Here is a 26975-nt window from a genome sequence, read left to right on the forward strand (position 1 = left end):
AAGACAGATAAAGTGGCTCTTTTCGTAAGCTGCTCCTGAAAATTTATCTTGCTTTTTTCTCTGGTCTTGCACTATGTGTAGATACTTCAGTTTACTTGGCTTGATACAAGAATATCTCAACTGCTTAAACTTCTTTTGTAGACAAAATTGTTTGAGCTATTGCCTCTACTGACCAATCTGTTGATTTAGAGCCATCACCTTATGAAGGAACTTGAATCTCCATAGCTCTCTAGTAATTGTGGGTTTCCAGAAAGTAATTTAGGACTTTTAAGACATTCTGACGTTTTAAATTGTCACCTTGTCCTTGATATATATAATATATGGGGTGAAATCAAGAGTCTTGTTTCTGAAATCCACATTTGGGGCTAAAGGGGATACAAAGGAAAAGTGGTCCAGAGCAGTGTTGGCAAGTTGGATACACGCATGACAGAGGACAGCTGAGCATCACAAAGGTAGTCTGTTACTGAAAGCTGGGTTCAGTCATTGGGGGTGGGGAGCTTTCTTTTTTGATGTATTGAGGAAAATTGGGAGTTTGCTATGACAAAATTGGGCTCTTTATTTCTGCAACTGTTTTGACAGGAAATGCAACACTGTCCATTATTGTTAAGTTTGTGGACTCTATATTCAAGGAATAAGTGGAGCAGGATGGAATTAAGGATCCAGAAGAACTTCTATGGAGGATCAGATTGCTCACAATAGAGTCATTACTTATTGGGTTTGTGAGATCTAGATATAAGGAGTTGGTTGAGCCAGGTGAAATTGAGAGGTTGGGTAAGATTCTTGAGGGGAGCAGATCATTCACTGCGGCGTCACTACTAGTCTGGTGATGTTAATCGGGCTTGTTTTGAAAGAGCGTTTATTGAATTACGGTTCGACAATTCGCCTTCTCTGGCAAGATCCGATCTCTGTCGCAGACAGATTGCTGTGGATTTGGCTGCCATAGTGGATACTCCCTTACTGAATATTGGAAAAAGGTTCATACCTATTATATGAATTGGCTTTTAAGTAAATGGGCTTGATTTCCTTAAGGTATGATTTTTTGGTTAACTTCCTTAATTATTTTAAGCAATGCTTACTGACCCGGAGTTGGCATTCATCATTTGGGGCCCTTCATGGAAAGCCACTTGAGGGTTCAATTATTACACAGGCATCTCTTAAAATTTCAATTTTATCTGAGTTAACCTTCTTTTGTCCTTGGTCGCCACCTAAAATAAGATCAGATTCTTCAAACAATATTGTTAAGTGGTCATTCAAAATGCTTCAATATTGGTTTGCTGTATTAGAAAGACGTACAGGCGTGCTGACCTCAGTAGACGTCAGAGGAGTAGGCGCTGCTGTTAAAGGATGAGGTTTCCCTAGGTTTAGCATCCCTGGTAAAAGCTGTAATAAATATACTATGTTGTCCTACCTAGCTAGGTTAGATAGGTAAAACCCACTTTCCCTAAGGATTGATGGTTATTTTGGAGAAGGTCATGGATGCTACCAAGGGTATTACATTTCTTTTCTAATCTCTTTTAATAAGATTGTTCTGAGAGAGAGAGCAGACAACTGGTTCCCCATAGTTTACAACATTTGAGAAAGAGTTCCTGAGATTGCTTCCATTGCTTGCAGTGCAAGATACGATATTGGTGTAGCAGAATCGATCTGATCAACAAGATCAACTGGTGTACGGGGCTAAAAAACAAAAAAATGAAAGCCTGTGAGTGGAAGATCATTTAGGCATGGTAACTCCTCTAGTAAGTCAGTGTTATCCAAGGAGTTATTAAGAGCATCATGTAGCAGTGGATTGCTGATTGTTGTACAGGGTCTGCTTTGTCATCCTCTTCCTCTATCGAGGGTTTATTGAGTTGGTTTCTGAATGGCTGGTGAACAAGTTTGCTTTTTTGCTAATTGCAGCCGTTGTCATGATCATAAGCAGAACTGTAGAAGGTAGAGGGGAAAACACGATTATCAGATTCCATCAAGTTTGAATGATTAGGTGAATGGGACTGAACCAGAGTAGTGTTGAGGCTGGGAATGGTGCTTCCTGTAAAGTGGATCATGTCAGAAAACAGTCTCTGACAGAGGATTGCTTTGTCACCACTGGAGTAAACGGTTGTGAAATCTGACAAGGAAGCAAAGAAGATTGATTCATTATTTGATGAGTTCCCGGGGGTGGGAAGAGGCATCAAGAGTTATAGAAGTTGGTCTGGAATCCAGTGTCCAATTCAGTGATGTCTCCGAGTTAGTATACCCTGCATTCTTGGATTTAGGATTTTTTATTATACTTTTGTTTGACCTTGTTTTCATGGTGGCATAAAAAATAGAAGATATTATGTGCCAGGAGGTCCCCTAGACATCAACAGCTGGAAGGGATTGATACAGTTGGAAATTACGAATCAAAAACAGGCCAACTTTGAATAACAGGGCAACTGCCATCATGTTATGTCAATTGCGACGGAGGGAGAAAAGCTGACCAGCTGTCCAATGCTGCCTATTACCCTATACAACATCTCTGCCTGTGCCAGCACACAAGGCAGCTCATCCAAACCGTGTGTTTCACTGTCACCTCCCTGTCAGGACCTGAGGATGTTGCTCTAGGCCAACCATGCGGGGGATGCTCCTACCGTGTGCACTGGTCGTAGGCACTGAATTCAAGCTGCAGGAGACTCGCAGGCACCTCACTCCTGATGGAGCACATAGTATCAGGTGATGAGTGTTGTCTGGGCCTCTGAAAACAGAGGCAATAGTCTACTCAAACCAGGGGGGTATCTGGACCAAGCCCGAACCACAGAAATCTGCAGAGTGAGGGCAAAACAGCAAGGCATCAGCCAGAGCCATGGAGGCGAGAGAAGAAAGGGGTTGACAGCAAGAAGAGGAGCATAGCAGATGGATCAAGCGGTGAAGGGCTGGCAAAGTTTTCCGAACTGCGCCAAAAGGATGGGAGCAACAGGCATGGCAGGAACAGTCACAGGGACGCTCAGCATTCAACATGGACACCTTCACATGGCACACAGGCACGCACAGTAAACTGGGTCTGTGTGTGTTTGAACATTTACTTTTTAATTTTAAAGATGACAATGATATATAGTTACCTCCATAAAAAACATTTCCATTGTGCAAGAAATTAAAATTCAGAAAGCAGCAGAAAGCATGCAAATTCTGTCCGTCAATTATTGGATGATGCAGTAGTTATAAAATGCAATTGATAGGACATTTGAAGAAAGATATGTAGAGTAAAAGGTAGAGCAGGCTTGAAGAGCTAGTGAAACACAGTACTGCCTTTAAAAAAAGCTGTGTATTATGGTGAAAATCCTAAGACTCCCTCCCTATTTAGAACTCACATTTTTAAATGAGATATGTCATATGCATGCCAGATTTTACAATATCCACATAAAATAAATTTGTGGCCAATAACCCAAACACATATTATTTACATGGCTAGTCTTTACCCCAAAATCTGACATGCTTACAGCCCTCATAAACCCACACTAGACAAACATCTTGTAAGTCATGGTAAGAAAAATGAATATTAAAATGTCCACTGGCACACAAACAAATAATTAGGAATGCAGGTTAACATGAGCCTAGACAAGTGATCCATCACAGCGTGGAGGTGAAAGAACTACAAAACCGAGTCTTAAGCTGTGCTTTGGGTCATTAGTATCTAGTCCCTTATAATCAGGGCCACTGGAATTGTGCGATTGTGCGGCTGTGACGATTTTCACGTAATTACAGATTTGATGCATTTGCCACCTAATCTATTATCTGCCGCATAATTTGAAGACTTTAACAACAAACAAAAAATTCTAGCTCAAATGGTTCAAAAGTTGCTAAAAACGCAGTGCATGCATTGCCACCCAGTGAAAGGCCCTATGCAAAGTTACACTTTTCTTGCTCTATTACTAAAGTTGGGAGCTAAACTGATATTAATGAGTTCCATCAATGCCCAGACAATGTAAACAAATTTGAAAATTACAAAATAATTAAGTATTACTACCTCAAAATGTGCGGCATTGTGCTGCATAATTTATTCAACCGTATCTCATAATTTGTCCCACCTCCCGCCCCCCCTGGCCACATAATTCCAGTGGCCCTGTATATAATCTGGATTATAATGCCCTAAGTAAAATGGTGTATCATGTAGGTGGCTGGCCCAGTTTATGGTGTACACCTGTGGTGTGGCACCCTATAATGAGTCCAGGCAAGCCTTAGTGATAGTGAATAGGTGTCCAGACAGCAAAAGCTCTCTATGGGTAACTGAAGCGAGCAGCTGCAGTTTATCCAGGAGGAATGTAAAGCACTTGTAATACCACAGTAGTCAGACAGCAACTCCCTCACAATTAAGAACCACACAAGTGTTGCAAAAAAATAAAGGATTTTGTTATTACAACACTGCTACTAGACTAGCATTGGTGCATCTCCCTTTGGAGATATCTACACCAGAAATACACAAAATAACTAGCAGAAATAACATAAAATGTCCAGGGCCCTCTGGAGGGGCAAACCATATATTAAGTAAGTGAATGCAAAATAGTGAACCCAACCAAGGTGAGGATGGTAGTTAGCTAGGAGCCAGGGAAGGACCAAAAAACACCAGAGGTATGTACAGCATCTGTTCCCAGCGACCAGGTGCAGAGGGGTTACCTACGCAGTCTTCTCACATACTAACATAGGGAAGTGGTGATTGGAGTTTGTGTGTTTCAGGACCCTTGCCAGTGGACCCCGAGAAAACTAGCAGACAAGTGCCCCCACCTTACGGACCCGGATGCAGAGGGGAAAAGGGACTCTCAAAGACGGATTGTCCAGCTGCTGTCGCGACCTGTGGACCAGGGCAGTGGAACCCAAGGACGGATTCCAGACTAGGAGGACCTGAAAAGGAAGGGGACAGAGTCTAGCACCCTTAGAGGTGCCCAGGCGGTGCAGGTGGCAATGCTCACCCTCCTAGAGGTGAAGTCGATGGAGGAAGAAGGCTAGCTGCGAGGTCCAGGAGCTGCAGAAGATCCCCAAAGTCACCTATGAGCTGTCCCTCGACGGCTGCCAGATTGCAGAAGGGTCAGTGACCAGCGAGGCCACCAACAAGCACTGGCAAATGCAAGCAGCAGATGGAGATGTATTTGCATGGTTTTGGGGACCAGTGAGGTCCGGGAGACTCTACCCTTGAGGGGGAGTCAAGGCTGGCCCTCAGAACACAGGAAGGCCAGCAGAAGTCATTGGAGTCCGCACGAGTGACCCACAGTCAATGGACACAGGTAGTCACAAGGAGGCCTCAGCAGCACAACAAACAGAAGTCTCATCGCCCAGGAATTGCAGGACAGGAGTTGCAGAGTGCTAGAGGCTGGGGATTTTTGGCACCTCAAGATCTCCTGCAGGAAGAGTTAGCAAGCCTGTGCAAGAGCAACAGTCACTGTGAAGAGGGGTTGCAGCCAAAGGGATCCTGAACAGATGCAAACCAGATTATACAAGGAGTGCACCAAATATACCCTTCAAAGCAGTCTGGTGGTGCTCAGAGGCCACCATACCACAGCCCTTAGACACCTAATACACAGGGTGGGGTGGGGAGGGGAGGGGAGGACACCACTCCCTTGCAGGAAACCCTTTGTTCTGTCTTCCTCTGCTTGAGCGAGGCTCACCAGAAGGAAGGCAGAATAGTGTCTGGGGTCAGCAGCAGAGTGGGCTGGACATAAGGCTGCACAGGCAGAACTGGGGGATCCTCTAAGGAATCCCCAGACTACATGGGATCATACAACTAGCACTGGAATTAGTGTACTTGCATGATTTCAACATGTTTGATACCAAACATACCTAGGTTCGGAGACTTGTGTTGACCTGTGTCCACTACATACCTTAAGATGGCTTCCTCGCATTTACAAAGCCCAGGGAATGGAGTCTGGGGTTTGTAGGAGAACCCTGCTTATTCAAGGGTACCCTCACACTTAGGGACATGCACCCTGCCCTTGGGATGAAGGACCTACCACAGGGGGGACTTACAATGTCTAAGGCAGTGATTGGGATATTAGGCAAGCCATATTATATTATAATCATAAGTAAAATGTGCATGCACCATTTCACACAGGCTGCAATAGCAGGCCTGCAGACACAGTTTGCATGGACTCCCATGGGTGGCATAATACATGCTGCAGCCCATAGGGGGTCCCCTGGTGTGCCAATGCCACGGGTACCTAAGTAACATATCAGGGACTTACATAGGTGCTCCAGTATGCCAAGTGTGGGTGTAAAAGTTTTACCACCAATCAAACTTAGAGGAGAGCGCACAGACACTGGGGTCCTGGTTAGGAGGATCTCAGTGAGCTACAGTCTAAACACACTGACATCAGGCAAAAAGCGGGGGTAACTGTAGGAGGCTGGACTGGCTTGTAGTGAGTACCAAGGGGTACTTGCACCTTGCACCAGGCCCAGTTATCCCTTATTAGTGTATAGGGTGTCTAGCAGCTTAGGCTGATAGATAATGGTAGCTTAGCAGAGCAGCTTAGGCTGAACTAGGAGACGTGTGAAGCTACTACAGTACCACTTAGTGTCATATGCACAATATCATAAGAAAACACAATACACAGTTATACTAAAAATAAAGGTACTTTATTTTTATGACAATATGCCAAAGTATATTAGAGTGTACCATCAGTGAGAGGATAGGAAATATACACAAGATATATATACACAATAGCAAAAATATGCAGTATAGTCTTAGAAAACAGTGCAAACAATGTATAGTTACAATAGGATGCAATGGGGAAACATAGGGATAGGGGCAACACAAACCATATACTCCAAAAGTGGAATGCGAACCACGAATGGACCCCAAACCTATGTGACCTTGTAGAGGGTCGCTGGGACTATTAGAAAATAGTGAGAGTTAGAAAAATAACCCTCCCCAAGACCCTGAAAAGTGAGTGCAAAGTGCACTAAAGTTCCCCTAAGGACAAAGTAGTTGTGTTAGAGGAATAATGCAGGAAAGACACAAACCAGCAATGCAACAACTGTGGATTTCCAATCTAGGGTACCTGTGGAACAAGGGGACCAAGTCCAAAAGTCACAAGCAAGTCGGAGATGGGCAGATGCCCAGGAAATGCCAGCTGCGGGTGCAAAGAAGCTTCGACTGGACAGAAGAAGCTGAGGTTTCTGCAGGAACGAAAAGGGCTAGAGACTTCCCCTTTGGTGGACGGATCCCTCTCGCCTTGGAGAGTCGTGCAGAAGTGTTTTCCCGCCGGAAGGACGCCAACAAGCCTTGCTAGACGCAAATCGTGCGTTTGGCGTTCTTGGACGCTGCTGGGGCCCAGGAGGGACCAGGAGGTCGCAAATTGGACCTGAAGAGAGAGGGGACGTCGAGCAAGACAAAGAGCCCTCACTAAAGCAGGTAGCACCCGGAAAAGTGCCAGAAACAGGCACTACGAGGATGCGTGAAACGGTGCTCGCCGAAGTTGCACAAAGGAGTCCCACGTCGCCGGAGACCAACTTAGAAAGTCGTGCAATGCAGGTTAGAGTGCCGTGGATCCAGGCTTGGCTGTGCACAAAGGATTTCCGCCGGAAGTGCACAGGGGCCGGAGTAGCTGCAAAGTCGCGGTTCCCAGCAATGCAGCCCAGCGAGGTGAGGCAAGGACTTACCTCCACCAAACTTGGGCTGAAGAGTCACTGGACTGTGGGGGTCACTTGGACAGAGTCGCTGGATTCGAGGGACCTCGCTCGTCGTGCTGAGAGGAGACCCAAGGGACCGGTGATGCAGCTTTTTGGTGCCTGCGGTTGCAGGGGGAAGATTCCGTCGACCCACGGGAGATTTCTTCGGAGCTTCTGGGGCAGAGAGGAGGCAGGCTACCCCCACAGCATGCACAAGCAGGAAAACAGTCGAGAAGGCGGCAGGATCAGCGTTACAGAGTTGCAGTAGTCGTCTTTGCTACTATGTTGCAGGTTTGCAGGCTTCCAGCGCGGTCAGCGGTCGTTTCCTTATCAGAAGGTGAAGAGAGAGATGCAGAGGAACTCGGATGAGCTCTTGCATTCGTTATCTAAAGTTTCCCCAGAGACAGAGACCCTAAATAGCCAGTAAAGAGGGTTTGGCTACTTAGGAGAGAGGAAAGGCTACTAACACCTGAAGGAGCCTATCAGCAGGAGTCTCTGACGTCACCTGGTGGCACTGGCCACTCAGAGCAGTGCAGTGTGCCAGCAGCACCTCTGTTTCCAAGATGGCAGAGGTCTGGAGCACACTGGAGGAGCTCTGGACACCTCCCAGGGGAGGTGCAGGTCAGGGGAGTGGTCACTCCCCTTTCCTTTGTCCAGTTTCGCGCCAGAGCAGGGGCTAAGGGGTCCCTGAACCGGTGTAGACTGGCTTATGCAGAATTGGGCACCTCTGTGCCCAACAAAGCATTTCCAGAGGCTGGGGGAGGCTACTCCTCCCCTGCCTTCACACCATTTTCCAAAGGGAGAGGGTGTCACACCCTCTCTCAGAGGAAGTTCTTTGTTCTGCCATCCTGGGCCAGGCCTGGCTGGACCCCAGGAGGGCAGCTGCCTGTCTGAGGGGTTGGCAGCAGCAGCAGCTGCAGTGAAACCCCAGGAAGGGCAGTTTGGCAGTACCAGGGTCTGTGCTACAGACCACTGGGATCATGGGATTGTGCCAACTATGCCAGGATGGTATAGAGGGGGCAATTCCATGATCATAGACATGTTACATGGCCATATTCGGAGTTACCATGGTGAAGCTACATATAGGTAGTGACCTATATGTAGTGCACGCGTGTAATGGTGTCCCCGCACTCACAAAGTTCAGGGAATTGGCTCTGAACAATGTGGGGGCACCTTGGCTAGTGCCAGGGTGCCCTCACACTAAGTAACTTTGCACCTAACCTTTACCAGGTAAAGGTTAGACATATAGGTGACTTATAAGTTACTTAAGTGCAGTGTAAAATGGCTGTGAAATAACGTGGACGTTATTTCACTCAGGCTGCAGTGGCAGGCCTGTGTAAGAATTGTCAGAGCTCCCTATGGGTGGCAAAAGAAATGCTGCAGCCCATAGGGATCTCCTGGAACCCCAATACCCTGGGTACCTCAGTACCATATACTAGGGAACTATAAGGGTGTTCCAGTAAGCCAATGTAAATTGGTAAAAATGGTCACTAGCCTGTCAGTGACAATTTGGAAAGAAATGAGAGAGCATAACCACTGAGGTTCTGATTAGCAGAGCCTCAGTGAGACAGTTAGTCACTACACAGGTAACACATTCAGGCACACTTATGAGCACTGGGGCCCTGGGTTACCAGGGTCCCAGTGACACATACAACTAAAACAACATATATACAGTGAAAAAATGGGGGTAACATGCCAGGCAAGATGGTACTTTCCTACACAACCCCCCCCCCAAACGAAGGACAATAAGACTAGCCATGACCTGATGAGTCTTCATTGTCTAAGTGGAAATATCTGGAGAGTCCATCTGCATTGGAGTGGCTACTCCCAGGTCTATGTTCCACTGTATAGTCCATTCCCTGTAGGGATATGGACCACCTCAACAATTTAGGATTTTCACCTTTCATTTGTTTTAGCCAAAGTAGAGGTTTGTGGTCTGTCTGAACAATGAAGTGAGTGCCAAACAGGTATGGCCTCAACTTCTTCAGAGCCCAGACCACAGCAAAGGCCTCCCTCTCAATGGCAGACCAGCGCTTTTCTCTAGGGGTCAACCTCCTACTAATAAAAGCAACAGGTTGATCCTGGCCCTCAGAATTAAGTTGTGATAGGACTGCCCCTACTCCTAATTCAGATGCATCAGTCTGGACATAGAATATTTTAGAGTAACAAGGGCTTTTCAGGACAGGTGCAGAGCACATGGCCTCCTTCAGCTCCTCAAAAGCTTTCTGACAGTTTGCTGTCCATAATACCTTTTTAGGCATTTTCTTGGATGTGAGGTCATTAAGAGGGGCTGCAATGGAGCCATAGTTCTTAATGAACCTCCTGTAATACCCAGTGAGGCCTAGGAAGGCTCTCACCTGAGTCTGAGTGTAATTATCTTTCTGCTCAGCAGTAAGACAATCAGCCAAAACTACACCTTCCACAAGAGCATCTTGTTCTGTGGAAGAGAAGAGATCAGGTAGAGGATCACTGTCTTCTTCCTGTCCCTCATCAGTTGCCATGAGCAGGGTGAGATCAGCCCTGTCATAGTAGGGTTTCAGGCGGTTGACCTGGAGCACCCTAAGGGGACTCCTGGCAGTGCCTAAGTCAACTAAATAGGTGACTTCTCCCTTCTTTTCAACAATTGTGTGGGGACCACTCCATTTATCTTGGAGTGCTCTTGGGGCCACAGGCTCCAAGACCCACACTTTCTGCCCTGGTTGGTACTGAACCAAAACAGCCTTCAGATCATGCCATTGCTTCTGGAGCTCTTGGCTGGCCTGAAGGTTTTTACTGGCCTTTTTCATGTACTCAGCCATCCTTGATCTGAGGCCAAGTACATAATCCACAATATCCTGCTTAGGAGCTTTTAAAGGTTGTTCCCAACCCTCCTTTACAAGTGTGAGTGGACCCCTAACAGGGTGTCCAAAAAGAAGTTCAAAGGGGCTGAAGCCCACTCCTTTCTGGGGTACCTCCCTGTAGGCAAAAAGGAGGCATGGTAGAAGGATATCCCATCTCCTGCGGAGTTTTTCAGGGAGTCCCATAATCATGCCTTTGAGAGTTTTATTAAATCTCTCCACCAGTCCATTTGTTTGTGGATGATAGGGTGTTGTGAACTTGTACGTTACACCACACTCCTTCCACATGGCCTTTAAGTATGCAGACATGAAATTGCTTCCTCTGTCTGATACTACTTCCTTTGGGAAGCCCACCCTGGAAAATATTCCCAGGAGGGCCTTTGCCACTGCAGGAGCTGTAGTGGTCCTTAAAGGAATTGCTTCAGGATATCTTGTGGCATGGTCCACTACCACTAAGATAAACCTATTGCCTGAAGCAGTAGGAGGGTCAAGGGGGCCAACTATGTCAACCCCTACCCTTTCAAAGGGAACCCCAACCACAGGCAGTGGGATAAGGGGTGCCTTTGGAGTGCCACCTGTCTTGCCACTGGCTTGACAGGTTTCACAGGACTTACAAAATTCCTTTGTGTCCTCAGACATCCTAGGCCAATGAAACAATGGAACCAATCTGTCCCAAGTTTTCATTTGACCCAGGTGCCCAGCTAGGGGAATGTCATGTGCCAGTGTTAGGAGGAACTTTCTGTACTCCTGAGGAATCACTAATCTCCTGGCAGCTCCAGGTTTAGGATCCCTATGCTCAGTGTACAAGAGGTTGTCCTCCCAGTAAACTCTGTGAGAGTCACTGACATCCCCATTAGCCTGTTTGACAGCTTGCTGTCTGAGACCCTCTAATGTGGGACAGGTTTGCTGTGCCACACTCGGCTCCTCTCTGGCAGGCCCCCCTTCACCCAAAAGCTCAGCAGTGTCTGCTTCCAGCTCCTCTGGTGTAGGTTCTGCACAGGGAGGGAATTCTTCTTCCTCAGAAGTTGAATCCACTGTAGAGGGAGGGATAGTAGGAAGTGGTTTGCTTCTACTAGCCCTAGCTTTAGGGAGCACTTGGTCCATTGTTCCAGGATCCAAGCTTCCCTGTCCTTTTTGCTTTTTGGCCTGAGCCCTTGTCAAAGCAAAAATATGCCCTGGGATGCCCAGCATTGCTGCATGGGCCTCCAACTCCACATCTGACCAAGCTGATGTCTCCAAATCATTCCCTAATAGACAGTCTACAGGTAAATCTGAAGCTACCACAACTTTCTTTGGACCAGTTACCCCCCCCCAGTTGAGATTTACAACAGCCATGGGGTGGCTTTGTGTTATGTTGTGAGCATCGGTTACTTGGTACTGGTGTCCAAGTATGTGTTGTTCAGGGTGCACCAGTTTCTCAATCACCATTGTGACACTGGCACCTGTGTCCCTGTAGGCCTGGACCTCAACACCATTTATTAGGGTTAGTTGCTTGTACTTCTCCAAGTTATGGGGGCAAGCAACCAAAGTGGCTAAATCAATAGCCCCTTCAGAGACTAAAGTAGCCTCTGTGGTCTCCCTAATCAGACCAACCCCAACTAAATTACCAAAAGTGAGCCCAGCTACTCCCTTGGATTGGCTATTAGTAGGTTTGCTCCCACCACCACTGCTATTAGTAGGGACACTAGGTGTAGCAGTAGGGGTTGTAGTGGTAGGAGCTGTGGTGCCTTTCTTTGGACAACTGGGATCTGTTGTCCAATGGCCTTTTATTTTACATAAATAGCACCATGGTTTCTTTTCCTTGTTCTGATTAAAGGAGGATTTGGACCCACCACCCCCACCAGAGTGTTTTTGTGGGCCTGATGAAGACTCATTTTTAGATTTGTCCCCACCCTTGTCAGAAGACTTACCATCCTTCTTTTTGTTGCCATCTTTGTCACCCCCTGTATGAACTTTTCTGTTCACTCTTGTTCTGACCCATTTGTCTGCCTTCTTTCCCAATTCTTGGGGAGAGGTCAGATCAGAGTCCACCAAGTACTGGTGCAACAAATCAGACACACAATTATTAAGAATATGCTCTCTCAGGATCAAGTTATACAGGCTGTCATAATCAGTAACTTTACTGCCATGTAACCACCCCTCCAAGGCCTTCACTGCCTGGTCAATGAAATCAACCCAGTCTTGTGAAGACTCCTTTTTGGTCTCTCTGAACTTTATCCTGTACTGTTCAGTGGTTAAGCCATAACCATCCAGGAGTGCATTCTTAAGAACTTGGAAATTATTGGCATCATTTTCTTTCACAGTAAGGAGCCTATCCCTACCTTTTCCACTAAATGATAGCCATAGGATAGCAGCCCACTGCCTTTGAGGGACATCCTGTACAACACAGGCCCTCTCAAGTGCAGCAAACCACTTGTTAATGTCATCCCCCTCCTTATAAGGGGGAACTATCTTGTGCAGATTCCTGGAATCATGCTCTTTTGCAGGATGACTATGGGGAATACTGCTGCTGCCACCATGGGTATCTAAACCCAACTTCTGTCTTTCCTTCTCTAATTCAAAAGACTGCCTATCCAAATCCAGCTGTTGCTTTTTAAGCTTCAGTCTGGTTTGTTCCACCCTCAACTTATTGAGTTCCCTCTCTAACATTCTGTCATCAGGGTTGGTGGGAGGGACATTTCTAGAAACAGAGCTATGATGGGAATGAACAGAAGGAGACCTGTCCCTTACAGAAGCCACCCTAACAGCTTGGTTTACAGAAACATTACTACCAGTATGGTGAGAATAAATGCTTTTGCTATGATGTGAGACAACACTATTTCTTTGGTGTGGCTCATCATCATTACCATCTATGCTAGATTGTCTAGTAATGGGCAGGCTAGGAAGTTTCTTTCCTGAATCTTTTCCTGGGGGAGTCCCTGAATCAGATTGGGAACTATTAGGTACTTTTTCAACAGATGGGGCACCTATGGCCTTATCCTGTTCTCTAAGCATGTTAAGTAACAGTTCCAAGGAAGGATTTTTCCCTACACTCAAACCTCTCTCTATACAGAGACTCCTTGCTCTTTTCCAGCTAAGGTTGTCATATGCAAGTTTGGACAGATCAACACTTTGGCCTGTGCCAGACATTTTTTAGAGAGAGTTAAAGTGATAGAAAAAGAGAAAAAAGTTTTCAGAACTTTTTGGAAAGACAGAAAAAAACTTTTTAAACTTTTAAGAACTTTTTGAAAGTTTAGAAGTACTTTTCAGCACTTAGAAAAGAGTGAAAAGAGGAAATGCAAAACTTTTTGGCTATGTGTATATACACTGACCTTGTTTTGTATATTTTTCTCTTATGAAAAGTACAATGACAAGAGTGGTAAGTAGTCTCAAGCACTTATCCCACCACTGCACAACCAATGTAGGAGGCTTGACTGGCTTGTAGTGAGTACCAAGGGGTACTTGCACATTGCACCAGGCCCAGTTATCCCTTATTAGTGTATAGGGTGTCTAGCAGCTTAGGCTGATAGATAATGGTAGCTTAGCAGAGCAGCTTAGGCTGAACTAGGAGACGTGTGAAGCTACTACAGTACCACTTAGTGTCATATGCACAATATCATAAGAAAACACAATACACAGTTATACTAAAAATAAAGGTACTTTATTTTTATGACAATATGCCAAAGTATCTTAGAGTGTACCCTCAGTGAGAGGATAGGAAATATACACAAGATATATATACACAATAGCAAAAATATGCAGTATAGTCTTAGAAAACAGTGCAAACAATGTATAGTTACAATAGGATGCAATGGGGAAACATAGGGATAGGGGCAACACAAACCATATACTCCAAAAGTGGAATGCGAACCACGAATGGACCCCAAACCTATGTGACCTTGTAGAGGGTCGCTGGGACTATTAGAAAATAGTGAGAGTTAGAAAAATAACCCTCCCCAAGACCCTGAAAAGTGAGTGCAAAGTGCACTAAAGTTCCCCTAAGGAGAAAGTAGTCGTGTTAGAGGAATAATGCAGGAAAGACACAAACCAGCAATGCAACAACTGTGGATTTCCAATCTAGGGTACATGTGGAACAAGGGGACCAAGTCCAAAAGTCACAAGCAAGTCGGAGATGGGCAGATGCCCAGGAAATGCCAGCTGCGGGTGCAAAGAAGCTTCGACTGGACAGAAGAAGCTGAGGTTTCTGCAGGAACGAAAAGGGCTAGAGACTTCCCCTTTGGTGGACGGATCCCTCTCGCCTTGGAGAGTCGTGCAGAAGTGTTTTCCCGCCGGACGGACGCCAACAAGCCTTGCTAGACGCAAATCGTGCGTTTGGCGTTCTTGGACGCTGCTGAGCTGAAGAGAGAGGGGACGTCGAGCAAGACAAAGAGCCCTCACTGAAGCAGGTAGCACCCGGAGAAGTGCCAGAAACAGGCACTACGAGGATGCGTGAAACGGTGCTCGCCGAAGTTGCACAAAGGAGTCCCACGTCGCCGGAGACCAACTTAGAAAGTCATGCAATGCAGGTTAGAGTGCCGTGGACCCAGGCTTGGCTGTGCACAAAGGATTTCCGCCGGAAGTGCACAGTGGCCGGAGTAGCTGCAAAGTCGCGGTTCCCAGCAATGCAGCCCAGCGAGGTGAGGCAAGGACTTACCTCCACCAAACTTGGGCTGAAGAGTCACTGGACTGTGGGGGTCACTTGGACAGAGTCGCTGGATTCGAGGGACCTCGCTCGTCGTGCTGAGAGGAGACTCAAGGGACCGGTGATGCAGCTTTTTGGTGCCTGCGGTTGCAGGGGGAAGATTCCGTCGACCCACGGGAGATTTCTTCGGAGCTTCTGGGGCAGAGAGGAGGCAGGCTACCCCCACAGCATGCACAAGCAGGAAAACAGTCGAGAAGGCGGCAGGATCAGCGTTACAGAGTTGCAGTATTCGTCTTTGCTACTATGTTGCAGGTTTGCAGGCTTCCAGCGCGGTCAGCGGTCGTTTCCTTATCAGAAGGTGAAGAGAGAGATGCAGAGGAACTCGGATGAGCTCTTGCATTCGTTATCTAAAGTTTCCCCAGAGACAGAGACCCTAAATAGCCAGAAAAGAGGGTTTGGCTACCTAGGAGAGAGGATAGGCTACTAACACCTGAAGGAGCCTATCAGCAGGAGTCTCTGACGTCACCTGGTGGCACTGGCCACTCAGAGCAGTCCAGTGTGCCAGCAGCACCTCTGTTTCCAAGATGGCAGAGGTCTGGAGCACACTGGAGGAGCTCTGGACACCTCCCAGGGGAGGTGCAGGTCAGGGGAGTGGTCACTCCCCTTTCCTTTGTCCAGTTTCGCGCCAGAGCCGGGGCTAAGGGGTCCCTGAACCGGTGTAGACTGGCTTATGCAGAATTGGGCACCTCTGTGCCCAACAAAGCATTTCCAGAGGCTGGGGGAGGCTACTCCTCCCCTGCCTTCACACCATTTTCCAAAGGGAGAGGGTGTCACACCCTCTCTCAGAGGAAGTTCTTTGTTCTGCCATCCTGGGCCAGGCCTGGCTGGACCCCAGGAGGGCAGCTGCCTGTCTGAGGGGTTGGCAGCAGCAGCAGCTGCAGTGAAACCCCAGGAAGGGCAGTTTGGCAGTACCAGGGTCTGTGCTACAGACCACTGGGATCATGGGATTGTGCCAACTATGCCAGGATGGTACAGAGGGGGCAATTCCATGATCATAGACATGTTACATGGCCATATTCGGAGTTACCATGGTGAAGCTACATATAGGTAGTGACCTATATGTAGTGCACGCGTGTAATGGTGTCCCCGCACTCACAAAGTTCAGGGAATTGGCTCTGAACAATGTGGGGGCACCTTGGCTAGTGCCAGGGTGCCCTCACACTAAGTAACTTAGCACCCAACCTTTACCAGGTAAAGGTTAGACATATAGGTGACTTATAAGTTACTTAAGTGCAGTGTAAAATGGCTGTGAAATAACGTGGACGTTATTTCACTCAGGCTGCAGTGGCAGGCCTGTGTAAGAATTGTCAGAGCTCCCTATGGGTGGCAAAAGAAATGCTGCAGCCCATAGGGATCTCCTGGAACCCCAATACCCTGGGTACCTCAGTACCATATACTAGGGAACTATAAGGGTGTTCCAGTAAGCCAATGTAAATTGGTAAAAATGGTCACTAGCCTGTCAGTGACAATTTGGAAAGAAATGAGAGAGCATAACCACTGAGGTTCTGATTAGCAGAGCCTCAGTGAGACAGTTAGTCACTACACAGGTAACACATTCAGGCACACTTATGAGCACTGGGGCCCTGGGTTACCAGGGTCCCAGTGACACATACAACTAAAACAACATATATACAGTGAAAAAATGGGGGTAACATGCCAGGCAAGATGGTACTTTCCTACAGTAACCATGATAGAAAGATGGCACTTGCCTACATAGGGCACTACTCATGCAGGCAAACACGTCAGCATTGCAAATAGGGGTAGTAAGGGCAATACAATTCACACCCCACAATAACTTGGTGCAGGGAAACCATCCATTGTTCTGCACCAGAGCTCATCAAACTCTGCAGTTTGTGCCTCACAGAAGGGCTTTGTCACAGAAACTACAGAGGGAATAACTTGTCTTAAAGAAGCAACAGCAACAACTTGTTTTAGTTTACCATGGGCAATCACATTTATGTTTCAGTGTTACTCCAAAAGCTGGATTTGGATCTTAAAAGTGTCCACTACTGAGTTTTGCATTTCAAGAGCATCATTATGGGTGAGCGCAAAGCGCTTCGTCCATTCTGTAATCTCTCTTTGGGCTTCAAACCACGCCCATGTCAAGTCAGTCACTTACATTGGCTCGTGGGCTTGCCTTTTAAAATCCGCTTGCTTTCATTTGTGAAAGGCATGCATACGTCGTGCCTTTTCCGGTGTTTAGCCCACCTACACAGCACTGGTAAACTACTAAAAACATACGAGGCTACATGTTTTCAGCCTGGGGTCTGGACAACTTTATCTGTTTATTTTCCACGCAGCACGATCGTGCTGCATTTTACATAGTGCGATCGCGCAGACTTTTTTTTTTTCCTTTACAACGCTAATAGCTCTAACTCAAGCAAATGCTTTTATTGCCAATAAAAGCGCTGTACATTCATCAGTCTGAACCATAAATAAGTTGACTGTCCCAAATACTTCTTTCTCATTTGTTGCTAGAGCTGCTGAATAGGGGCATTTTTGTCCGTTCGGATGTCTGAGCCTACGTGACTCAAGATTCAAGTTGCACCGCAAACATGAGTACACTGAAGCATTCAAAAATGGCAGCTCATTTGTGATGGAAAGTCCTACAGAATCTGTCAGTGAACTCATGAATAAAAAAAACTGCTCTTTTGTAAAATATGGTCTGAACTTCTCTAGCAGATGGAACGGGAAGCACAAAGAGATAAAGTGATTTGCTCAGAAGCAAACAATGAAGCAAGGAAACACACTGGTTGTCGTTACTAGCACAAACCTCCTGTTTGTACTTTAATTCCCAACACATTGGATAAATCCCTGCCACGCCCGGCCATCTGGTCCCATAAAGCATCATTTGCCAAGGAAAGCAAAACCCTCATAAATTCTTTCTCCTGCCACACACAGCTCACCAGACTAGATTAATATTCCACTGAACAACAATGGTGCACCACTCTTGTTGACTGGCTCCCTTAGTGACACCTTCGCTAGTCACTTGCACAATCTTACCTTTTGATTTAAAGTCCTGGGAGCTGAAGCCAACGGCACTTTTCAAAGATTCCTGGAGCTTCTGAATGGAGAACTAAAATACAAAATGAAAGAAAGAAGAAATATTCAAAAAACCAGTAGTGCGGTCTTGGTCTGAGGTATGAAAGGAAACAAAATGACAAAACAAACAGACCCATACGTGCTGAAAAACTATCTATAAAAAATATAAATTCAGAAAAAGAAAAAAAAAAAAAAGTTACTGGGATGTTGTAGCTGGGGTGACGTTCAATACACACACAACCATGAAATTCAGCAGTTACAGTTACTTTTATACTTATGCTAAGAAACTATAACTCATGGCCTAAGTTACTTAACAGCACGAGTTATAGTTTCTTCAGATAAGTACCACTAAAAGTATAACTATAACTGCTGAATTTCTATGCGACCCTAACTATAATGTCCCTGTAACTTTTGGGTTTTTTTTTTCAGTGAATTTCTAATTTTGTTTTTTTTACATAAAGTAAAGAATAATTACCATATGCTAATACAACCACCGCCACGCACAGCCTTTGGCTGTGTGTGTCAGGGGTTTGCTCTGTGAGTGGGTGCATTTTGTTTTCCATTGGCCTACAGATCCACAGATCTTTTGAGATTTTACACTGGCGGCTGGGCTGAGCGCTGCCGCAGATCCGCACATCAGTGGATCAGCCAAAACAAAAAATATAAATATTTGGGCATATTTTCCCATACGGGGTCCCTCATAGACCCCTCCATGTTTCCTATGGAAGCAGAATACCTCTTTCCTGAACCCTTGCATGATATTTTATTTATAATTTTTCCCAGCGCCAAGCTCAAAAACAAAATGCCAGCCATAACTCTCCTTTCAATTTGCGCCCAGCCAATCAGCGCCTTGCTTTTGGGTTTGGATTCACATCCCTACATATCTATATTTTTTCCCTTTTTTAACTCAGAAACTATTACACAGATTTACACCAGATTACAAAAATGGCTCTTTCTGGACCAGGATCTAGGTTTCTGCTGAATTTGGTGTAATTCCGTTTGGCATTTCAGGCTGCAGCTATGTCTAAAAATTGAAAAATTCCCGGAGAAACTGCATGGGGAAAAAGTGTTTTGGGATCCTCCCTTTTTCTTGGCCACTGCTTGACAAATCATCTCGAAACGTTCTACACATCACCTAAGGTGAGTGTCAAACAGATTTTGAAAATTTTGTGAAGAGTCAAACGGCGCCAAAGTTTTTAGCAAAACAAAAACACGCTGCATTATCCATGAAAAAAACTGGTCCTCACTATAGCTACCTCTTGGCTATCGCCAGTAGAATGGATATATATATATATATATATATATATATATATATATATATATATATATATATACACACACACACACACTTGTACATACATACGTACTTGTATACATACAGATATACGAATATATATATATATACACCCATATATTAACTGAAACAAAACACAGGTTACAGGAGCGTTATAATTAGGAAATAGAATTTGTAATAATTTTTTTTTTAAAACAGCCAAAGGTTAAAGGGCCTAATAATTAGGATCTGAATTTACCCACAGAAAACCATAGACATTCAGCATCCTCACCATGCAGTTTTCTTCCCTATACTTTTACTGCAAATGTTAAATTGATATTATCTATGAGGTTATCACAGATGTCATGAGTGATGTAATATTTGGGGCAATTAGCAGTACATGGTGAGGGCACGAGTTATAGTTACTTATTATAGTTATTTGAGCTAACCAAAACTATAACTGCTGAATGTCTATAGTTCTGTGCGAGTAAATTAAGATCCTAACTTTAAAGTCCCTGTAACCTTTGGTTGTTTTCAGTGAATTTCTATCATTTGTTTTCAACATAAAGATATCTTAAATACTATACGTTAATCCAACCTCCGCAGCACACAGCCTTCAGTTGTGCGCGGGGTAGTTGGCCGCAGGCCCTGGCCTGCAGTCACGCCCTGCGACTAACCGCGCATATCCACCCAGCCCCACACCATGTATGGCGGGCGGTTCACCGTGTGAGGTGGGGGTTGGCAACAGGTCCTGCGGCTAATCCCCTATAACCACCCAACCCTGCATGTATAAGTCTCTTAGTGGACTGTGGGTGCATGCATGAGTACCTCAGTGGGCTTGTCAGAGGGTGCATGGTTCTTGGAGTCCATCTGTGAGTGAGTGCACAAGTTTCTTAGTGGGTATGTGAGTAAGTGCATGGGTCTGTGAGTGGGTGCATGAGCTTGAGTGGGTCTGTGAGTGGGTGCATGAGTTTCTGTGTGGGTGTATGAGTGACTCAACCACAAAGGAACCTCATCTACCCCTTTATCCAACAAGACTCCACAGCTTTGCACAAAATATCTACCCAAGTGGAGTTCTTTCTTCCTGCACTGGGTGGGAGCCCTTTAGTATTAAGCTGTCCATCATTCTGGCAATATGTAGGAAATGCTTTGCATACTACTAAGGCAGACGGTGGGGGGCCAAGTGGGCGAAGCTAACAGGTGATTTTCACATTTGCATACCCGTAGCAATTTTTAAAGGGAGAACCATAGCTTGTGCTCTCGCCAGGAGAGGATAAGAAAGAACCCACTTGTCACAGTCACATACTGAATGCACTCCAATAGATCAATGATGCATTCACCTCCATGAAAGATTCATATCGTTATAGAGGAGGATGGCTGTGTGGCCCTACTCCACGGGAAAATCTCGACCCCGGGGGTGCCATCAACCAGGGCCCTGCCTTCACTCAATAGGAAAGGGGGCAGCCACACGGCCCCTCTCCCTGGGCTGATTTCGGCCCCGGGGCCCCCACTGCCCGGGACCTAGCCATGTGTCCTTGGTGCCCCAGGGCACATAGTTAGCATTGTTGGGATCATGGAGGGGTGGGAGGGAGTCTGAATGCCTCTGCGGTCCCAAGCAGCTGCCAGCCACCACTGCTCTCACACACAGGGAGCTGCTAAACATGCAGCTCCCTGTGTGTGAGAGCAATTTTTTCATCCATTTCCAGACGAATACTCTGCCCCCAGCAAGTGAGAACTGTTTGACTGAGAGCAGAGTTCGTGTTTGCTCTGACTTGACAGGCGCTGTCAAAGATCCTGCAAAGTCAGAACAAACAGCTATATCCCAGGACATAGCAGGAGCCGGCCCTGGGGGGTGGCAGTCCCCAGAGCTATATATGGCTCAAGAAAGCGGGGTCCAATTTTAAGGGTGTGCCCTGGCGAGGTGGTGGTCCCCAGGGCCAAAAACCGCACAGAGGGACCTCCACCCCCTTCTTAAAAAAAAAAAAAAGAGAAAGTCCCGAGGAGGCGGGGGCCCCCCACTTTTTGTAAAAAAAATAAAGAAAGGCCCGGAGTGGTGGTGGTCCCTGGGACTTCAATCTGCCTTTTGGGGTGGAGATTGGAGGTGGGAGGGGCATCTTAATTGTTGTCAGCAAATAAGATCCCAACAGTTTGTGGAGCCTTTGTGTCCCTATATATACAAATGTGTTTTTCCCAAATTACTGAACCGAACTACACCAAATAACAAAAAAAACGGTTCTTTCTGGGCCAGGAGCTACCTTTCTGCCAAATGTGGTGTAATTCCATCAAACGGTTCGGGTTGCAGTCGTGTTTAAAATCCCTATGAAAAAGTGCATGGGTAAAATATGTTTTGGGACAGACCCTTATTCTCTTCCCCTGCTTGACGGATAACCCCGAAACTTACCAGACAGTAGCTGAAGTGAGCTTGATATTATTTGGGAACATTTTGTGAAGATTGATCAACTGGTGCCACAGACAGTTAAGTAAAAAAAAATGCTATTTCTACAGAAATTAGGCCCTAAAGAATTTGTTACTTACCTGTAACTCTTGTTCTCCAGCATTGGTATCTTTCATAAATTCATATGCTTGAACCGTTCTCAGTCATCTAAGTGTGAGTCCCATGGTATCATAGTAAGCAGTATGTATATGTATTATAGACTGTAACGGGAATGCAAGGTTCAGCATAATAGCCTAAGTCTTTTTTTTTTTAAAAGGACCAAAGATGAACAATCCTCACATGATTCACATGTAACCCACCCTCCTCTAAGGGGAGGAGGGTGGGTTACATGTGAATCTATGAAATACTGAAGAACAGGAGTTACAGGTAAGTAACAAATTCTTTCTCCATTATTAGGGTATCTTTCATAGATTCACACGCTTGAATCAGAATAGTTGCAGTGCAATACATTAGCAACAAAATACACATGACTATGACAGCGGGTACAACATTATTATTATATAGTATATGGTAACTGGCGCACCTTATTGGAAAAGATGCAGAAGTACCGCTTGACCCAGTGCAGTATGCTGTATCTAGACAGTAGTGCCAGGTTAAAGTGTGCCTGCTCTTCCAGGTTGCAGCACGGCATATATTTTCAATAGACACCCCAGCAAATAAAACCGCTGTTGTGGGGGTAAACTGCTCTCATAGAATGTGTTTTAGTCTTTTGTCTTAAAGGCCTACCTTGGAATGACAGCAGTAAATGGCTGATAAAATCCATCTTCCTTTGGTGGCTTGGAGACTGATCCACCTTTGGTATTGATGTCAAAGGCCACAAACAAATTATCAATAGTACAAATATGCTTTGTGCGATGCAAGTAAACCTTTAAACAGACTTTTTTCAGCTGGTGTTTGAGGATTGGGAAAGAAAGTCTTAAGCATAACGTTTTGAATTAGATGAAAATCGGTGCGAAACTTTGTTATGTATTTGGGTTTAGTTCCCAGGATTACCATGGTATCTTTGAGCTGCAAGAAAGGTTCTTTAATAGTGAACGCTTGAAGTTCACTTTCTCTTCTAGCAGAGGTAAGGGCTAGTAACAACACCACCTTACAAGTAAGTAACTTCAGTTCAGCCCTGCGAGTTGGTTCAAATGGACGTTTAATCAGTTGGGATAGGACGGTGTTAAGCTGCCATGCAGGTGGCGCTAATTTTATTGGATGATATGCTCTCAAGAGGCTTTAAGAGATTGGACAATTAATCTGTGTGACCACAAGGAAAGAGATCCCAAAGTTCGCCTGTATCTGGAAATAGCAGCCTGATTCACTTTGAAAGAGGAATGCGTTAGACCGGATTTAGCTAGAGACAGTAAATATGGTAACACTTGTTCGGGAGGAGATGTGATAGTACGTACTTTAGATTTCTGGCATCAAAGACAAAAACGTTTTGATTTAAATCAGTACGCTTTGTAGGTAGAATCAACTCTGGCCTTCGCATGAAAACTCTGACAATCCTCTGGAATGTCTAGGAGATGTAGCCCATGGTGCTCATCAGCAAATGCAGGGAAATCAGGTCTGGATGAAGGACCTGGTGATTGTTCATCAATAACAAGTCTACTGGGGGGTTTGAATTGAGAGTGTCTGTCCACTGAAAACATGAGGAGTGCCGTAATCAGTGCTGTTTGGACCATTGCGGAGCTATGAGTATTAACCAGCATGGTTCCCGTTTGATTTTCCTGAGGATCCTGGGAATAAGTGGGATTGGAGAAAAGGCGTAGGCATAAATTCCGGACCGTTGCATCGAAAGGGCATTCCCCCAGGATCCTTTTTGAGGGTACGTCCTGGCGTAAAACCGGCATTTCTTATTCTCTTGTAATGCAAAAAGATCCATATTGGTTTTGCCCCATCACTGAGATATGGTCTCCAGGACCAATTGGTTCAATTCCCATTCAATGACAGTTTTGGGACACTGTGCTCAAGGTGTCTTCAAGAGGTGTGTACTCCTGGGAGATGTTCTGCCCTGAAGGTCACTTGATGTCTTAGGCCCTCATAATGACCCTGCCAGTCCGGAGACAGCCATGGCCACGGTGGCAGTCTACCGCCGATGGGTCGGCGGTAAAGTCCGCCACATTAAGAGTGTGTCGGTTTGGCCTGTGCCAAACCACCACATCCCCACTGGTACTGCTAGGGCAGTTGGACAGCCGGGCTGGAGATAAGCATCTCTGACCCGGCGGTCCACCCAATACCGGCGTCAGTATCAGGATTCCCCTTTCCGCCAGGGATTTCGTGGTGGATACCGGCGACCGGAATTTGCATTCCTGTCACCGGTACACGACTCCCCCACCGCCCCCTTCTACCTAAGAGCCCCCCACCCCACTTCCAACAGTCCCACCCCGCTCCCAGTAGTGACCCCCCAACACCCCATACACGTACTCACTCCCCCACCCCTGATCCCTGTACTTACCCCCCCCCCCCGCCCCCCCACTCCTGGCATACACGCATGCACCTACGGAGCGCACACCCTTACACTCACTCACAGTCACAACACCCTTACACTCACGCGCACACACAAACGCAACACCCCGAGAATCTGAGAATCCAAGAAGGCGGCCGGATTTCCTGGCTGATCGCCACTACCGCTCTAGCCCATCCCCAGACCACACGCGGCTCTCGCTCACCTGCGGTCGCGGATGCCGCGGACGCTGTGCGCCGACAGCACAGACCGCAGCGGGCGCTTTTTGGCTTTCTGGTGGTCCCTGCCAGGATCGGGGCCGCAACGGCAGGCACTGGTGGGCCCCGCAAGAATATGCGAGCGTGACGCTCGCTCCAGACCCGCGCTCTTACCCCTCTCGGCTAAGCGCGATTCCCGCCGCTTCCTGGCAATATTAGTTGGTGTTTGGGGCGTGTGGGACGCTCGAATGGCGCCGAAGATAAACAGGACCCCTCGCTCCTTACGGGCACGGCAGAACCAAGACCCAGGAGGAACCAGAAAGGATAAAAAGCTACCGGTCCCCGGATCAAAGGAGCACAGCAATCTTCAAGTGAAAGGGGGCCCGCACAAAACAACCGACATGGAAAAAGACGCAAGGTACTCTGTTCCAACAATGTTTTCTAGCGTGATGCGGCCTAAGCAAAGGTCCACGGAAAAGGCAGCTTGTGATGCGCAACCAAACGTGTTAGGAGTCAATGATGAGCATGTACCTGTTGCATTTACATCTCCTGAAGCATTCACTCCTATGTTCGATGCAGGGGGGAGGGAGCCACCCTGTCAGGAGACCGCCAGTACAAGCCCAGGAAATAGCGGGGAGGGGGTGGCCCTCCCCCCAATGGGGTGTGCGAAGCTATCCGAGCAGGAACTTAAGGAGTCAAATCAGAGGTCTCAGGAATCCATTCCAGAGAAATGTGTAGTACAATCTAGTCCATCAAGCTGCAAGTTAAATTTGCAACAAATTGATGATATGGCCAAGTCCTCAACGATATATGAGACTACCCCCCCAGCTCCTGCCCAGAGGGGAAAAGAGGCGAAACCAACAAACACCGATCAGGGGCCATTTGATACAGCAGAGAGTTTTTTTTCTCTCTCTGATCAGTTTAAAGACTCAGATTTGGACGAAGAAATTCCTCTAACAGATTCAGATATCGAGAGTAGCTCTGCTGCAAGTATCTGGGTATCGAACTACTTAACATGCAGAAGAAAATCAGCTGAGAAAACTGAAGCCAGGAGCAGCTCAGGGGCCAAGCTTAGGAGAGACCTGATCAAGCCTCAAGAGGAGGATGGTGAAATGCAGTGGGATTATACGGCCACCCAACAGGCCTTTTCGAAAAGGGATTCGGCCTGTAGTACTCTGGTGCCACCCCACACGGGCGACCTTGCAGAACCTCCTTCTTTGGATCTTATCCACAGGACAATGGTTCAGAATCATGAACAGACTCAGAGGGAGAGCAGGAAAATGAAAGCAGCTAGCAGACAGCTACAACTATCTATTAAAAAAGTGGTCAAATCCTGCCAGGATATTGGTGTACGCATTGCCACCATGGAGACTCGAACGGAGGAGCTGGAAATCGAAGTTAAAGCAGCAACAGCACAGACGACGACACAGGGGCAGCAGATCTCGGATATTCAATGGAAACTGGAAGATGCTGAAAACCGTCAGCGGCGGAATAACTTGAGGATCTTGGGTATAGCAGAGGACCTCGAGGGGCAGGATACTAGGGCTTATATAGCTTCACTTTTTAAGCAAGCATTCCCAGACTTGAATGGTTGGGATTGGGAAAAGGAGATTCAGAGAGCACACCGCTTTCCGTTAATGAAGAAAAAACAAGCTTTGACTGCTACTAATAGAGACCAGAGTTACCCACGGGCCATTATAGTGTATTTTGGTAATTTTTTACTGAGACAGGCTGTGTTTGAAAAAGCCCGCCCCAACTCAAAGGTGACGGTGGAAGGTGTATCATTCTTTAGTAGGCCAGACTTTGCACATGCCACTGTAGAAAGACGGTGGCGACTTAGGCAGATGATTGCTCAATTTCAAGAGTTGGGGGCGGAAGCCTACTTGCTAAGCCCTGCGCGTCTAAAAGTTGTCTACAAAACAACAACAAGATTTTTTCTTTCAGAAATTAAGGCGGGGGAATATGTACAGCAGTTGAAAACTGGTCAAGTGCAGGGGGTACGGGAAAAGGGGGGGGAGGGACTGCTGTGAATAGTTGTTTATATGTAAATGTATGTGATACTGATTGGGGTGTTTTTTTTTTTTTTGGACATCTATCGGTTAAGGGTTTTGATCGGGAGGGTAAAGATGAGGGGCCGCGTGTATTGATTGGCAAGCCATAAGTGTGTGAAGGTGTTTTACGTATGGGTGGGCTAACGGGACTGGCAATTACCATCTTACAGGCTTAGAAGCCTGGCGACTTCATTTGTAGGGGTAAGGGTTGGGGGGTGGGTTAGAGGAGGGTGGGGGGGTCACAGGGACAAAAAGGATAATGGGACACGCAGCAGGGGGTGCGGGGATGGCTCTTATCAGTGGAAAAGGTGTCAGGGTGTGAAAGCAGCAAAGTCAAACAAGGCATACAGGGGAACTAGAAGGATCAGCATCCATA

At 46.4% G+C, this 26975-nt stretch overlaps 1 protein-coding gene across 16 annotated transcripts in view; it reads right to left on the bottom strand.

Annotated features, from left to right (window-relative positions):
* The window catches only part of DSN1 (DSN1 component of MIS12 kinetochore complex), a 304146-nt gene that overhangs the window by 119436 nt on the left and 157735 nt on the right, over positions 1-26975 (bottom strand). For all 16 annotated transcript variants that reach the window (XM_069231754.1, XM_069231763.1, XM_069231764.1 and 13 more), the window contains one exon: positions 18133-18205. In XM_069231754.1, coding sequence (XP_069087855.1) covers positions 18133-18205 — 73 coding nt within the window. The remainder of the gene's footprint in view (positions 1-18132; positions 18206-26975) is intronic.

Source organism: Pleurodeles waltl, chromosome 4_2 (assembly GCF_031143425.1).
Source record: "Pleurodeles waltl isolate 20211129_DDA chromosome 4_2, aPleWal1.hap1.20221129, whole genome shotgun sequence".
In the NCBI taxonomy this organism is placed as follows: Eukaryota; Metazoa; Chordata; class Amphibia; order Caudata; family Salamandridae; genus Pleurodeles; species Pleurodeles waltl.